The 17,285-nt window shown below is 39.6% G+C and overlaps 1 protein-coding gene across 1 annotated transcript in view; it reads right to left on the minus strand.

Annotated features, from left to right (window-relative positions):
• The window catches only part of ak5 (adenylate kinase 5), a 117,110-nt gene that overhangs the window by 17,148 nt on the left and 82,677 nt on the right, over positions 1 to 17,285 (minus strand). Inside the window, exon 11 of the mRNA XM_030751787.1 lies at positions 11,065 to 11,228. Coding sequence (XP_030607647.1) covers positions 11,065 to 11,228 — 164 coding nt within the window. The remainder of the gene's footprint in view (positions 1 to 11,064; positions 11,229 to 17,285) is intronic.

A 17,285-nucleotide genomic window follows, 5' to 3' on the forward strand; every position in this document is an offset into this window, starting at 1 on the left:
GTTTGTGCAGATGCAACTTTACAAACCTGCTGCTCTTTTTAGAGAGAAGAGGCTTTCTCCTGGCAACCCTTTCAAACCAGTCAAATGTATTCAGTCTTTCTCTGATTGTACTGTATTGTATTGTACTGAACTTTGACATTTAACATGCTAACTGAGGCCTGTAGAGTCTGAGATGTAGCTCTTGGGGGTTTTTTTTACAATTTTTTGCAAGGAAGTGCACAGTCTGACCTTTGGGTGAATTTACTGGGATGTCCCCTCCTGGAAAGACTGTGGCATTGTATGAACACACATCTGAATCCCTGAGAACAGCAAACTGACAAATCAGCATCTGGCTGCTACTTATGCTTTTAAATCCAATGGAAGCAGTGAGGGTGTACTTAAGTTTTTCACTCTATGCAGTCCTGTGAAAAACTTAAGTACATGTGACCATAGATAGGGGCTTCTAAATAGCTGGAACAAGACGCTGCCATGTGGCAAAGCCTGATATTAGACTTCGATATTTCACAGAGAAATAAATCTTCTGTGTTTCCAGGCAACAGTACAGCAACACTTTAACAAGCCAAACTCTCCCCGTGTCGTCATCCACCACTGAGCCACATACGACGGCCTTTTTATCGTACTTTGAGATAAAACGCTTAACTCCAGTCTGGGTGATTTTGTATTACACTGGCTTTTTGTAATGCGTTCTGTTGTAAACCTGGAGAGGTGCACTTCAGTAATCCCAGTGTGGGATTATTCATCGTCCTTTAAATCACCGTCTCTCTCTCTCATAACCATCTCTCACACAGCATTAAAAAAGCATTTCACAGTGCTCATGTTGGAGAACACATGGGACATGACCTTAATGTGCAGTAAGAAGCTTAGACAGTGGAGCTCTGCTTGAAAGCTGTTGGGTTTCTCCACCGAGTAGACAGAACGTTAAAGTGAATCTGTAGGTGGGTGTCTTTATATGGCATTTTAATCTTGGCTGGAAAGCCTCTGTGTTTCTGATTCTCAGGAGTTTGTGCTTTTCTGTTGTTTGTGTTCTTTTCAGGAGGCAGAAAAGGATAAAAATAACAGCTTATCCCAATCAGCAGAAACAGACCTACTCATTTAATTTTCATGGAATCTAGATATGCATAGTTTTGCCCAATTTTTTTTTTTTCCTCTGAAAAAACTATTGTTGGCATTTCTTTCCATAAATGTGTCCCTACATGCCAGATATTTCACAGTCTGGCAACTAAAAAGTTTTCTAAGTGTTATTTATTTGGTAGTGAGCAGTGAAAAACTTCAAACAAAATCCCCGACCTAAAACAATTAATCAGAGACAGATGTCCCCCCCCCCCCCCCCCCCCCCCCCACGTCTCAAATCGATACTCACACAGTCTCAAAGCTCTTGTTTACTTTCTGCTACCTTCGGGTCCGGTGCCTTTCTCACACTGTGCTGCTCCCCGCTGTTCTCATTACTACAGCTGCTTGAAGAAGAAGAGCACCTTAAGTTTTGTGGTGGTAATTACAGGCAAGCCAGACAATACTGGAGACGTGACGGGCACAAACAGAGGTCAAAAGCTTCTCTGAAGGTGAGTACTAAATTCATATAGTCAGTAATAGTCTTGTAATTTATGCATTCATGTTCGTTTTGGATCAATAGTGGATCAATAGGAGGGCAGCAACTATTTTATAAATATATGCACTGTGGAATAAAGAAAAAAAAAATCAGAAATTATGACTTTACTTTTTATGTTAAGGTTATTATTTTTTCTATACCTGCGACAGGCTGGCGACCTGTTCAGGGCGTACCCTGCCTCTCGCCCTACGACAGCTGGGATAGGCTCCAGCCCCCCCGTGACCCTGAACAGGATGAGCGGAAGCGAATGGATGGATGGAATAAAGTCTTTTCCTGCCTTGAAACCAAAGCACCAAACAATCATCAGCTTCTTGTAGCCGTGACTTCTTATTTTAAGGTTTGATCAGTTGTGGAAAATACAGACAAATTAAATGAGCTCCAGAACTTCAAGGGTTTGTTGTCTGTTTTTGTGAAATCAGTTTCACAGAATTATCTATTTTTTTTGAACATGTGATTATGTAATTTGATAAAACAGATAACTTTTTCTATGAAATGTCCAAAGACTGAAAAATGTCTGCAATAATTTAAAGCCCAAAGTGACTATTTCTCCATTTTAAAAGTCAACAACTCAAGGATATCCCATTTGTAATCTTAAAACCAACTAACCAACCCACCAACAATCAACTCACCAACCAACCAACCAACCACCAACAAAGTTTTACAAAGTAAAATGACTGAGCCTAATTATGATTTATTTAATTAAAAATATAACTTGAAGAGTAAAGGAGGTATTTGTAATCAAAATCTAAAAGTCAAATTGAGGCTTGTTTATTGTTTATTCTGAATGATTAAATTCTTGAGTTATAAAGTTTTATTAAGGGGGTGGGGGGGGGGGGGGGGGCAGTAATTTCCTACAACGGCTGGTCTGTGATGTTTTTGGAAACTCTAGGAGTAAAATGCACTGGAAAGGCTATTTTCATCGACAGAACAACCCATCAAGCCCAAGGCTCTGCTTTTTATTTCCATTCCCAGATTCAGTCAGTAACAGCTGCAAAGCTGTACGGCCAAAATGACCAACGTTGGACTCTGAGGATATGAGACGTTTTGGAGTATGTCAAAACACACTAAGTCTCCTTGCCCTTATCAACAGGTCAGAATGAGTCTAAAAAACTCTAAATTAACATTCTCACTTAAGATTATCAGAAATTATAAATTAGAAAGTAAAAATATCCTTAAAACAATAAATCATTGGCCCTGGTGTTATTAAAACCAAATTTAATTTGAAGCCAAGCAAATGATCCAAAGGCCTTCAGTGTGTTGACGGTTTAAATACATATTTACTGCTCAGGTGTGTATTTCTGGCATCAGGATACATTTATTTTGATGTAACTAATCATCCAGTCTCTATGTTCATAGTGATCATACATGAAACAGGTCAAAATTCAACATTTTTCACATGTAGAGCACAACAGGGAGGTCTGTGTCTGGGCAGAGTGTGCAGGACACAGGGCAACCACTCGCAAGCTGGGAATTCACTATTATAGGACTTTTACCTGTGCTATTCTCAAAATTGGTGCAATGAGACATCACATGGACTTTACACTAGGGAGCTGGCAGGTTAAAGTGCATGTGTGAAAATGGCTACAGTGAGATTCACTCACTAATTGCATTTGTTTTTAACAGTTTGTGATAATACCGGGGCTCTAAAGAACAAGCAAACAAGAAATAACTGGATTTGGATGCATAACCTTTCCTGGGATTTCTTAAATTAAGAAAAAATAGAAACATGCAGACGGTTTTCTTTAGATCATTAATTATCAGGTTACGTTTGAAGGATCTGGTGACATAAACGTAAACACCAGAGCTCAGTAATTCCTCTATGGACAGATTAAGGTTGAAAATCCTCTGCTGTGTGTTTTGACAAACTGTGAGCAGACACCAGTTTACCAGGTGGAGTGAAAGGACATGCTGCTGCACTGCATTTCTGTGTAAGTTTGTGACTCCAGTCAATATTTGTGACTCATTCAGATCAAATACACACACAGGGTGCGTTTTGATGTGAAATGTCACAGACTTGCAGCGCAGTTCAATTAAAAAGATTCCCGACAACCACCAGCGTGTTACTGATCATTAATGTGACCAGCAGCAAAATGCATCACAGCTCATAATCTCTGCATTTGGAATGAGGGCTGTGGATGCTGAAAATGAAGCCAGAAAGCTAAAGCTATTTGTTACTTCTACCTGCTACTTTTGTAATGTGATTTAAGCCTCATTTGGATGGCATTAGTATGTCAGGGGAAGGCGAGTATTAAAATCTATGCTCTGCTCTGTCATTTCTTACAGGAAGAAAAAGAACGGGCAGGAATATTCAGACAGAAAAGCTATGTGATCTTGGTAATCAGGGTCTTTAATTTAATATTACCCATCAGGATTTACACATACGCATCTGCTGCCTCTCTCTGGGAAAGTTTGGGTGGGCAATTTGATATTTTAGGGCTGTCTACTGTAGAGTTTACACTCAGTGGCCACTTTATTACATATACTAACGCAGTGTACCGAATAAAATGTTTGGAGAGTGTGTATTGTTTATGGTCTACATAGCTGCGCTGTCTGCCTTCAATGTTAGTAGTTTGTAGATCCTGCAGAACTTTGCAGACCCATATGATGCACTGTCAAACAGTATGTGAAACAACCAGTAATGTGGGCTGCTGTTCATGTTTTTGCTGTTTGTGGTCCTTTAGCTTAACCCCTGCTGCAGAGAAAACAGTAGTCATAAAAGACAAACAGCTTCTTTGAAGTGTAGGGGGAAAAAAACAATGAATGCGGTCTTTTTTAACCCTTTGATGTTTTCCTCGCTCTCTTTTTTGCGTCTCTTCCTCTTTGTGGTGAACGCTGCTCACTTTCCTGTTCGAGACAACTTTTTAACTTGTCAGCATTCTACCTGTACATAACGTTATTGCTGCTGGGCTATGTGCTATGTAGGCTATTAAACAGCTATGTAGGCAATTTCATTTATGTAGCCTAATACTGACGCACAAAGTTCATGAAGGTCTGTGGTGGTGGTGGCGGCGGCTGAGGAATGGTGTTTTAACTGACTTCAAATTTCCAGATTATGGTTTGCAGCTCCTGGGTGGGCTCTAAAGGTACAAGCGGTGGGCCATGAAGTCATTTGAAAGAAAGAAATAATAGAAACAAAGCTTTTTACCTAAAAAATTAAAATTACAAAATAATGAAGCCACAGGATACAAAAATGACACATTATTCTTCAAGAACTATTGTAAGATATGTAAGAAACATAAACCATGCCAGGATGAAATTATTAGTTAAAGGAGAGTATTTTTTTTTTTTTACATGTCTCAAAACATGAATCGAGGGGAGCTTAATCACCTCCTCAATTCTCTGTGGATAATCTATGTGAGTGCTTCGTGCAGACTAAAATATCATCACATCTTTCCCACAGCTGTCACATATGCGTAAGCAACTACAGCAGCTTAAGACGTAGCTGTGAGATCTGATTTATATTTAGACTAGTTCTCCCCTATAGATCTGTCTGCGCTAACTTCAGAATTTCATTATCTAAACCATCACTTCATCCTTTTAGATCTTTTCCCTACTTGGCTTTATAAGGATTAACACTTCCTCATGAGAGCTCTGAGGAGTGTTTCCAGCAGCTTGTTGAATCTATGCCACAAAGAATTAAGGCAAAAAAGAAAAAAAAAACAAAAGGGGTGGTGGTGGTGGTGGGGTCCAACCCAATATTGGCAAAGTGTACCTAAAAAAGTGGCCAGGGAGCATATGTGTTGTAATGGCACCCAGCACACATCCCCTCCTCTTGTCCAAAAAAATCTTGCTGGGCTGTGAGGATGCATAAACTGCTTCTCAATAAATATGAGTACTGCAGAAATTCATTTTGGGAGAATGAAAGCGAACATCATCACAAATTTTAGATAGAATATTAAGGGAAGCTTTCTCTTTCAAAAAAAGTTAATTTGGATTTGGTACACGGTGTCATACCCAGGGAATATCACACTAAAGTTATATAAAAATTATGTTTTAAAGGACCTTGTATTTAGAACCTGTAAATAAAATATCACTCCCCTACCTACAAAACTGGTTTCTACAGGCCTCAGACATCCAAATATTTTAGGGACTACAAGCATCTGTCGCTCGTGAGCTACACTCCTGAGAGTCCACATTCATAGAGCCATAGTAGGAGATATTTACCCTAACAAATGTGAAGACCCTCGCTCAAGTAGTTTTCTAGCCCTTTAACAAACTATGCTACAAAAAACATCTAAAATCACTCCTACCTCCATCCCTTCAAATACTTTTGATTTTTTTTCTAGAAAACTAATTACAGTAGTCACCTGAAATTTTGCATAATTCTTATTAAGAATTTCTTTCTTTCTTTTTGATGAACTCCCATAGAATGATGCTGAAATCTTTTACATTAGAACTGTCATTGGTCAGCGCAACAAGGCTTAAACCTGAATGGTGCAACTGGTATAACCATCAGTTCGGGCTTAGAAGGCCAAGTTATGACTGAGCTGACCTGGCATATATTGTCATGGTCCTGGGCCGGTGGCCCAGTGTTTTCTTGTTCTTTTGTTTTGGTCTGTGGTTCATTTCTAGTTATGTTTGGTGTCAAGTCCTCGTCTCTGTGCCCTTGTCCCACTTCCTGTTTTATTTTGGTATGTCTTGTTTCTTGTGTAGTGTATTTGGTTTTGCTTCCCCTTGTCTCGTCAGTGTCATTGTGTTCAGCTGTGTTACCTGCTGTTTCCACTTTCCCTCGTTATCCCGTGATGTATTTAAGTCCTGTGTTTTCTCTGCTTGTTGTTGATGTGCCTGTGTGAGCCGGTCTACCTTGCCTCCTTTCTGTGTTCAGCTCTTTGTCGGGCTCCCTGTAGGATTTTGTTTCTTTTCTCTCCCAATAAACACCCTTTTAAGTTACGTCAGTATCCGGAGTCCTGCATCTGGGTCCATCTCTGCTCGTCACACCGCCCGACATGACATATATGGTCTGTTGGTGCAAGTGGCCCCAGGATAACATGCAATATTCTAATCCAAAATACTCTACATACCTTCAGAAACACAGTGTCTAACTGAAGAGTTACTCTGGGTGGCACTGCCTTGACGTCCACCATCACACATAATAAAACATGTCTTGGGGACCTTCAGGCTTTATGGCTTAATGCTACTGTCATCATCAAAGAAGCATCAGTTTTCTGTCAGGCTGTACTGACAGAAAACTGTTGGGGTAGTTGTTGGGGACCCAAACGCAGTACGCAGAAGACGGAGGTTAACGTAAGGCGAGAATATTTAATGGAGACAGTAGGGTACACACAGCAATGAGGGCTAGCACAATACAATAACTATACAAGGTAATGAGGCTACAGGAAAACAGGTGGGAAATGTGCCAGTAACAAATCAGGGAAATGAGATAAGGGAAGTTAAACTCAATCAATACACGCGAGACAAGAGACTATCAAGATAAAACAGGAAGTAACTAAGGAGGGAACATGTTAGAGAGATGGAGACTTAACATGCAAACTTGATACAATGGGGTGCAAGGGGAAAACAACAGGAGACTAACAGAATAAATCCCAAGCAGGGTACCAGCAAAAAGCATAACAAACCAAGAACTAATGCTCAAGATACCAAGAGTGTGATAATAAGTATAAATGATAAACTAATAACCAAACAGAACATTAGAATAATAAACAGGAAAGTCCACAATGGAATCTTCTGGATTCAAGACCCGGAGACCATGACAGTTTTTAAGATAAGATAAGATAAGATAAGATAAAACTTTAATAATCCCACGACGGGGAAATTTGTGCATTACAGCAGCTCAATACAGAGAAAAAATGAAAAGGATGAGTAAGAACAAATAACTAAACTAAAAACTAAAATTCAATAGAATAAAATAAAATAGCAAAAAACTATACACATATACATAAGCACTATATACATAAATATATATATATAAATATATTTTCACAGTGTATTCAGCTTGCTATCATCGCCACAGTATTGTTTCAGTGCCTGCATGTCTTTTTAAAACTAACAACAGATTGTGTAGTGTCTGCATGAATAATGCCCGAAGTTGTCTCTCTGTCCCAGTAAACGTGGTCCTCAGATGATTTACCATATGTGCACAGTCTGTCAGTGAATTTCTGTTTCCATCTCTCAAATCAAGAATCAAGTCAGAAGTCCCACTGAAATCTCCAATAAAGCCATTTTTAGTGCTTTTCACTCCAAACTCTTAACATTAGTCCTCCCTTTTCTAATTTTTTAATTATGCCTTTTGCAGGAAAAACATTTTACATAATACATGGGTATTTTCTCAGCTTGCTGTATAGTCAAGGACCAGCAAGTATAATTTTAGTATTTTCGAGATAAACATCTTCATTCTCCAGCTTTATAAAATGATAATCTGCAGGTCCTTGTTGTCAGATTATTATTTTTTGGATCTGCTTTTTGCACTGTGCTTATTCCCGTCAGAGGCCAGCACTTGCCCTCCCACAGACTACCCGTCAGTCAAAAAAGTGAGGTTAGTGGTCGTCTTTGGCTGTCACTTCCACTGCAGTGGCATTTTGCAGTCACTGCTTGTACTGAATATCCTGTGCTTCCATTTATTTCAGATGAGCCACTCACACACATAATTCTCAGCTGTCATTAAAATGTACTGCCTGTGTCATAATTGTGGGGAAAAAATATATTTCCTCTGAAAAATAGGTACACCGTGTTCTTATAGCTTTGTAGGTCAGATATTGATTTCTATTCTTATTTTCTCCAGAAAGGCATCGGAAAAAAAGAAAAGATTTTTTATTACAGATAGGGATGCTCGATGTTTTCTCATTCCAAAGGTATCAAACACTGCCGCTGTGTGATATGCAGCTGTCTTCTCCAAATTATGCACAAGATATTGTTTGGTTTCTGTGTTGTGATATTGGTCCTTTTTTTTTTTTTTTTAGAGAGCTGTGAAGTCCACGCAGAGGGATGGTGGTCTGAGGTTGGGTTCCTGTTGGGGTTTTTAATCTCTTCCAGTGTTTGAGGTTTTGTGTCCCTGTATGATTTTCCTAGGACTGCACACCATTGTGTGAGTCACGATGTCATTGTTATCCTGTTATGTTGAGTTTTAGTTTTATTGTTCAGGGTCATGTCTAGTTTTCATGGAATTGTGGATACATGTTATTTTATTTACTATTCTAGGTTGTGATATTGAATTCTTCTATTTTTTCCAGGTTCCAGAGTTTGTTGCTCCTCATGTAATAATTATTCCTCTCTCTGTCCTTCTGCTTTGTGTTTTTGTCCTCTCGTGTTCCTTTGTCTCTGTCTTCAGATTAACGTGAGTCTCCTCGTCTCTGTGCTTAGTACTCAGATTCTGGCTACTTCCTGGTTTTACTTTGAAAGTCCTGTGTTAGTTTTACTTCCTGTCTGTCTCCCCCTAATTTTCCTGACTGTCTTCACCTGTGACTCATATCCCTCCTGTTGGTCATTCCCTAATCAGCCCTCTGTCTATAAACAGCCTTGTCTCCCCCTTAGTTTTTGTCACAGTGTCTGTTCTCCCTATTCAGCCCTGTGTAACACCTTGTGGTTTTTGGATTATTATTTATATTCTTCTGGGACTAACTGCTAATAGCCCATAAGAAAGGTCCACCTTTAGCTGTTTAATGGACTTTCATGTGCCCTCCATTTGGGTCCTCCATCCTCTCACTCCATATACTGTGATACTTTAACCCAGCACATCAAAAAAAATTACATTTAAATTTGAGACAGAGGGTCCTTTACAAGAATCCAGAACTGGACTCATTACTGCATACAACATAAAAGATTAATTCTGTATTCTGTCTATTCGTGAAAACATAGCAAAGCTATACTTCTTTGACCATTTATCTGATACTACACTTGGAGAAGCACTTAAATTCACAGGAAAAGAAACTCCACTTTTCTGCGATCAGCTTTCATGATAATGATTGCATCATTTTTCTCATCCGGACGTCTGTGTATGTGTTTGTGTCTGTCCTATGTGAAGCTCTGCTGTGAGGTTTTACAGACTTATTTAACTAGGTCACATTTTTAGGTCTTTACTAAACACTGACCAAAGTACATTTAATAACAGGCAATCAAATTAGACTACATTGGAATAATATTCTAAGATATTATTAGTTCTCAACAAGTTGTAGCTCAGTCTGCTGCAGAGACAGACTACAACAAAACATTAAATACCTGAAGGAAAAATAAATATTTCAAATTTTAAACTCGACTACCACTTTCAAATGGATCAATAGTGCTTAAAAGAGATTACATGGTATTATTGCTGCAGATCTGCAGTGAATTACTTAGTATTCACAGGGATGATCTCTTTCTCCTCAATGGTGCCATGTCTGCAGTGATGCAGATGCTCTGTTGGTCTATTGAGGTAAAGCTGTCTATTTACCTACCCACAGATGTGGGCAGGTATCAAGGTTCTAAGAGGTAGAAATGAGCTTCCTCTAAAGGGTGTCTGGGCTCAGCCTTAGAGATCATGCTGGGAGCTTAGTCACCAGGTGGGGGCTGAGTAGAAGGATCTGACTAGGATACCTCCTGGACGCCTATTAGTTAAAGCGTTTCAAGCATCTCCAACTGAGAGGACACACTGGGGCATCCCCAGAACATGCTGGGGAGATTATGTCTCCCAGCTAGCTTGAGAATACCTTTGCATCCCCGTGGAAGAGCTGGGTGAGGTACAGAGGGATGCACCTCTGCTTTGGCCGATGCCCCAGTGAACCAGACCCAGTGGGTCTCAGTGCTAGTGTGCTGGTATTTCAGCTATGATAGTCCTTTCTTTATTTGGTAGCCCAATTTTGACATTGTTGCTTCAATTTTTTGCAACCACTGGAATCTCAGTTAGTGTATTCAGAAGGTCCATCTTACAGCAGGATTGTCTAATTGTCTATGTGTCAGTGGCCCTTGGTAAGAGCATAGATGCTACTGTAGTACTACATTTCATTCAGCCACAGTGTCACACTATGATGTAAAGAGAAAAGGAGCATTTCTCTTTAATTCCAGCTCTGCTGTTTGAGCCAGAATTTCAGATTAAACCTTTCTAACAAATACAGCTGGTATCAAGAAATGTAACAGCACCCTCAGGGATGTTTTAAAAAAAGGTAAACCAGCAGAAAATTGTCAATTATTGATATAACAGACCCATTACAAACATCAACAAAACAGTTTCATAGTTCACACATTTTTCCTGTTTCCCTCAATCACATGCTGGCTCCCTCAACTGCTACTCAGTCATTAAAACCCAGAGGCTAAACCAGATGCTGGCATTCAGCCTTCGGCATAAATGGATATAAAGAACCTGCATGTAATCTTACCCTAAACCTTGAATGGTTACAGTTAATTATTATTTTTTTATACATCAAACTTTGTAATCAGCCAACAATTATGGAGTATTTATTGTGCTAATGGTGCACAATTTGTCCATTACAAATTAATTTAGTTGTTTCACTTTGGAGCGGCACACTGACCTCAGGCAGCTGCTCCCCTCTCTCCAGGAAGTCCCGCAGGTAGCGCCCCCTATCGTTGTTAGACTGCAGCTCACTGCAGAGCAGGTCACCCAGCGTGACGCGGCGCAGGCCGAACCTCTCCTCCATCCGCTCACACTGCAGAGCCTTACCTGAGCCCGGACCACCTGAGGAAGACAAACACACACACACACACGCACACAGAAACAAGCGGAAATGAGTCCATATCCTCACACTGGAGCGATCACTGAGACTAACAACACAGTGAGAGGAGGATGACAAGGAGGAAATTGAAAGGCAACAAAGAATATGAAGGAGATGATAGAAAATGGATGGTGAGTGTGTATGTGTGTCTGAGAGAGACTGCTGTGCACATGTGGGCATTTATATAAGAAAAAAGGTGTGACGGAGAGGAGGTACAGTTAAAGAGGAACAAGATAACTAACGAAAATCAACATAAATCACTCTTACAATAAACTCTCATACTGACAAAATAAAAAAAAAAATGTTTAATTAGAGTTTACTAAAATGGCAAACAGAAGATAAAATTGTTCCTATATATTTCTGTGAAGTACTCTAGGAACTGTTTTTCACTGACTTTACTCTCAGCCTTGTGATAACACTTAAATAGACCACTAAAATAAAGATCTTCTGTATGCCCTCCTCATTAGGATAGGGATTTGTGCAGATATATATGAAAAGTTGAGTGTTATATTGATAACTGGCAAGAGTAATGCAGAAATAATGTGACAATTATTTTCTACAGGGAGTAATAAGGAAAAACTGCATTAACTTCTAAAAAGTGAAGAGCAATGTGTGATCTCCCGCAAAGGCAAAATACAAACAAAAGCACTGTACAAAATACAAAGCATTACATTCAGAAAAACATAAATGTCAAAGCAGGAATTACATTTTTCAACCAAGCAGCTTTCATTTGATAATTACATTTTAGCTGATTTCACTTCTTAAGGTCAAAATATATCCCAGGAGTCTGTGTTTTATGCTTTGCTGAGATGTTCGCAGGTGCTGTTGCAGGTATAATTGTATAACATGGCCATGAAACTGTGTGCAGCAGTCATTTATCAGCAGTAGCCTTGAGCCTAGTAATAAAACTCAGGATGTGCTTCATATTCATCATTATTTAACTCGAGTCTGAATTCCACCAGCATTCAAAAACAAATGTTCTCATCACTATTTCCTCAGAGAGCACCAACAGATACGAGCGAGGCGAGGCTCACAAAAAAAACAAAAAAAGCTCTGTAAGAAATCGAGGCAGAAGGGTTAGGGATTCATTCACTGCAGATTCAGCACATAAACACCGCTTTCATTTATTTCACCATGCTTAATATGCTGCACAGACACCTCAACCAGGAAGTAAAATACTGACCCAGAAATCCTTGAGAAGCTTGTTAGTAAATCAAACCCCTGCTGTACCTGCAAACTGTCTGAGTGTACAGACAGTTTCATCACTGAGACCATCATTTAGATTAACCCAGTTCAAAGGTCATTCAGTAGCTTTAAGAAGCGTCTTACTTTCTTTTTGAGTACATTTTCTTAGTGGGTTTCGTAGTATGTTCTCCAGGTATGTTAAACTGGTCAAACATTTCCATAAAACTTCATATGTTTTACTTGAGGGTACATTTAGGATGCACGCCTACAGCTTATATAAATGAAAATGTCTTCAGATGTATTCAAAGCAAGCTGGTTACAGCCGTGTGCAGCAGCAGTGTGAGCAGTGCTTTGAAAAAGAGTATTATCTGCATAATTTTTCACAGAGTGAATGATATTCCACTAATGCAGGGAACCTCAGGAACCTGGTTACTGAGGATTGTGAACTAATCAATGGCAGGGTTGGAAATCCTTCAGGTGTTTGTGAGCACTGGATGCTGCAGAGTGTCCTCCTAGAGCAGGGGTGTCAAACTCAATTACAGGACAGGCCAAAGCTGAAAACTGTCAGGATGCGGTATTGCTGTTGCTGTGGTGCTCTCCCTCTTTTTCCTTTTCCTCCAGGAGGCAGGTAGCATGGAGTTCCTCCACCCTTCTAGGGCAGGACTGGTGGTCAGGGCTGTCACACCTGTTTCTTGTTTGGTGGCCATCAACACAGTATTTAAGGCTCAGCCTGATTCCCCAGTCTTTGCCAGAGTGTCTGTGATTGTGGGGTAGGAACTCCAGGCCTTCCAGTGAAGTGTGTCCTTCTGCCCATGCCTCTGTGTTTGTCTTGCACCAATGCTACTAGGTTCAACTTTGTTTGCAATTTGCCAGTGTTTTTTTTTTTGGGATATTCCCATCTGCCTTACCTACTGGATCTACCTCATCACTACCTTTTGCCTGCCTGCCCTCCTGGACAACCTCAAGGCTTCCACAGCAACTTCATATCCCTTCCACTGATTTCGCAAGACCGGCGGACAAGTAAGACCCTCTGCATCATCCTGGAATTATCTGTGAAACCCTAACTTCTTGCTGCCCAACATTAACTTATCCTTCCTTCTATCCAGGAGGCTTCCTCTCTCCACCTGTGTGTTCCCTCCATGCTTGGTTCCTGTGAACGAACGCCCTACCTGAATCTCCCCTGGGATCTTCCCCCACCTGACATTTTGACTTTGTTTTCTGACATTGTAAATAAACTTTGTGCTGTCACCTCTTGCTGTCTTGTCTTGGTTTGCATTTGGGTCCCATTTTTGCCTGCGGCTGTTAGCCGTGACAGAAAACACAGTCTAAGTCATGGGCTAAACAGGATTAAACATTATTGAACAGTCAAAAACTGAAAAGATTTTAATCAGCAAAATGGATCTGAATGGTCAGAATACACCAACTTTCCAACACATTCTATCTATATACATACACATAATAACACCAGGGAAAATGAGAATATTTCAAGCTCATGAAAATTTGCAATTATTTTCAGGTTAAAAACTGTGATGTGAATTTCTGTGCTGCATAAATTGTGCAGTGTGTCCAGTTTCTCATCAAAAAGTGCAGCTGCAAACAGCAGTGGAGACCTAGTCAGATTTATATGGAAAGTGGCATAAATTCCCTTTATGCCACTTCCCTTTATCTAGTTTGCCTATATGGTCATCTTAGGCACAGAATTAAGCTGCTGTTTAAATCAGCTAATCGAAATAAAGTTGGCTCAAGGTGAAACAGTTTGCTTCAGAGGATGAACTGAAGGGCTGCACTAAGGCCCAGAATAAGATAAATAAGGATTATTTTGAACTGAATCATGCAAAGCTACTCTTGAACCAGCACCAAAAGTGTGGATCTGGGAATGAGTATAGTAAGATGAACTGATGTGGATCTGATAGACTGGACACAGGAGAATTATAAAGGCTCATATGCTTTTTCAGCATATAATCTAAACCTAAACAGAATCCTAACAAAAAGATGAGTAACGAGTGAAGTTGCAGCTTTGTGTGCTTTGGCACATTTGCATTCTGCTTCTGGTTTCTCTGCTGACGCTCAGTTTGGTGGAGGCTGAGATTTGAGACGCCCAAACCATCCTACCATGTGTGAACAAGCAGTGTCACAGCGGCATCCACGGTAAGAGCCAAAGTGACAGATGGATTAAATTAGAGAGAGAGAGATGCAGCAGCAGCACCCAGAGATGGAAATGAGAGGCATAAAATGAGGCAAAGTGTGCAGATACAACCCTGCTAAATCATTTTTACCTTCCTTTAAGCATTAGTAGGTAATGGTAAGAGACTAAATCAATTTAGCCGACAAACAGACTGCAACAGCGACAAATTTTTCTCCACTTATTGACATGCTTTAGCTGTTCTCTGCTGGCGATGATTATTGAGAATGAAAAATGCTTTTCCAAACAGCAAAGGGATTTAACTTTCACCATTCACTAAGCTGAGCAGATTTTGTAGGGTGTTGTTGCCTCATTCTAACCATTGTACAAATCTGCACTTCATGTTTTCACATCAGATCATGGTTGTGTGTATAGAAATGAAATCTGAGCACCTGAAAGCAGCCTGAGTGAAGCTATTTGTAAAATGAACATAGACTAATAAAATAAAGACTTGCTTCAAAGTTGTTATTGATTTGAAATACACTGGAGGACATATTTTTATGTGATAAATCACATAGGTTGATTAATTAATTTTCTATACCTTACTGATTAACTGTTTAATCAGCTAATTCTGTAATTAAGCCTATAAATCCTTAATGGAAAAAAGGTATCATTATAAATTTCTTCATTAGCGTCAGCAGGGTGGTTTCTGCTTGTTAATGGCATCCTCCAACACCATAATGCTTGTTTCCAGCAAACCCCACTAAGTGCAAAATTACCACTGTTGCATCACACACCACCAGCAGGTTTCTCACTTTTTAAATGCAAGTCTGATTACAAGGGCAAATGGTAATTTTCTGCAGAGAGGGGAAATAAAAAAAAGAGATGGAGGTGAGAAAGCAGAGAGAAATGAGATGAAAAGGAGGGAAAATGGCTTAAGTAAAAGCTCACATTAGCATTTTTTTTTTTATAGCTGTAGCACTTCTGTGGAACACTTTTGGGTGGGTAACCTGATGGAGCAGATGGTTTGTTACACAGCACCATCTGGAAAGTTGCTGTTAGAAGTTCTTTGCCGAAAAGCCAGGCACTTTTAAAATGTTCTTAACAGATCATTGTCTCTCTAACTTTGGGCTAACTTCAGCCAATCAGACGAATGAGCCACAGAATGTGATGAGCACCAAAGAGGAAAAAAAGAAGCTACAAACTGAGGAGCTTTGAAAGCTGGGAAACAGTCAATGCAGCGATGTAGGTAGTATGTTGTTAGCTGATCTTTGCCATCTCTGTAAGGAAAATTTCTGTTTGAAAATGCATCCAATTTTAAGAAATACTTGGCAGGTGATCAGATGAACCATCTGTCACAAGAAGGATTCTCTGATGATTGGGATTTTGCAGTCTCGAGAGAATCAAGCTACCGTGCAAGGTAATTGGTAAACTATAAAGGAGCTTTGAGAGCAAATGCCCGCTTTTGAAAGGTGATCTGTATCTGTACCCACATGTAATGGATTCTTTACCTGTCCACTGATTTTCATGAGCTTTGTGCTATTGGTTTTTATGCAATCTTGCTGTCAAAGAGACAGACAAACAAAAGAGAGCTCCGTCTCGGCTCTCCCTTCTTCCAACTTTTAATTAAAGCAGCTTTCAAAACTTAAGTGTCTTTGTTAATGACTTTCATCTTTTTGTTTAATGATTTGCTGTTATCCTGCCTCCTTGTATTGCTTAGCCAGTGTTTAATTCTGAGCAACATGCAGAATGTGGCAGATGGCAAGTTTAGCATCAATATAAACAAAAAGATGAATCATACAGAAAATCAAAAATCCCAGCCTGATCTGAGACGACCATTTAGAAAAGGATGTATATCTATCTACTTTTTGAAAGCAACATTTCTATTTAATATGGTCTGGGCATGGCCTTTGAGAAATGCAGCCCCGAACCGAGACAGAGCCCCCACCATGTTTTACAGATGGCTGTACATACTGATGATGATTTGAATCAAAAATTTCAAATTTGGATTATTCACTTCATAAGACTTGTTGACACTGATTTTCAGTCCACTTCTTGTGTAATTTGGCATACCTCAGCCTTTTCTCCCCATTGTAACCATTTCTGATGAGGCTTCAGCAAACAGTAGATGGATCAACTGAAGGACCGGATGCATCTCTTCTGTCCTCTGTGATGTCTTTGGTGGATTTTTTCACGTATTTCTTAAGAACATAACTTTCAGATACTGTTCATCTGCTGTAGATAGGTTTTAGGCCTGCCACCTTTTCTTTTGTCCTCCACTTGTCCTGTTTCCTCAATTTTTTTTGATGACACCAGGCTGAGATATGCTTTTGGCTAATAGCTCTTTGGAATACAAGGATCCTATTTTATGCCTGTTACAGTACTGTATATTTACAGCCGCTTGTGTAGCTAATTGAACCAATGTATAAAATTAACATTATCTATTTCTATACTCATATTTTACCCATTTATGACCAGTTGGCAGATGTTACAATTGATGTTATTACAATTACAAATCCAGTCACAACACTTATAATTCTATTTGTTTCCTCCTAGTTTATTCCTTAAAGTAGACCTCCTTATTTTCCCCAAACTGGATCTTTGGGAAAGATCCCTCAGGTTATCCACTGTCTGAAACAAGCTGTTTTATAGGTCCTCTCCTTTTTAATGCTCCCTCCCTTTAAAAGCTTCTGATCTGCTGTCCCTTGCGAAT

Source organism: Archocentrus centrarchus, chromosome 17 (genome assembly GCF_007364275.1).
Source record: "Archocentrus centrarchus isolate MPI-CPG fArcCen1 chromosome 17, fArcCen1, whole genome shotgun sequence".
Classification (NCBI taxonomy): Eukaryota; Metazoa; Chordata; class Actinopteri; order Cichliformes; family Cichlidae; genus Archocentrus; species Archocentrus centrarchus.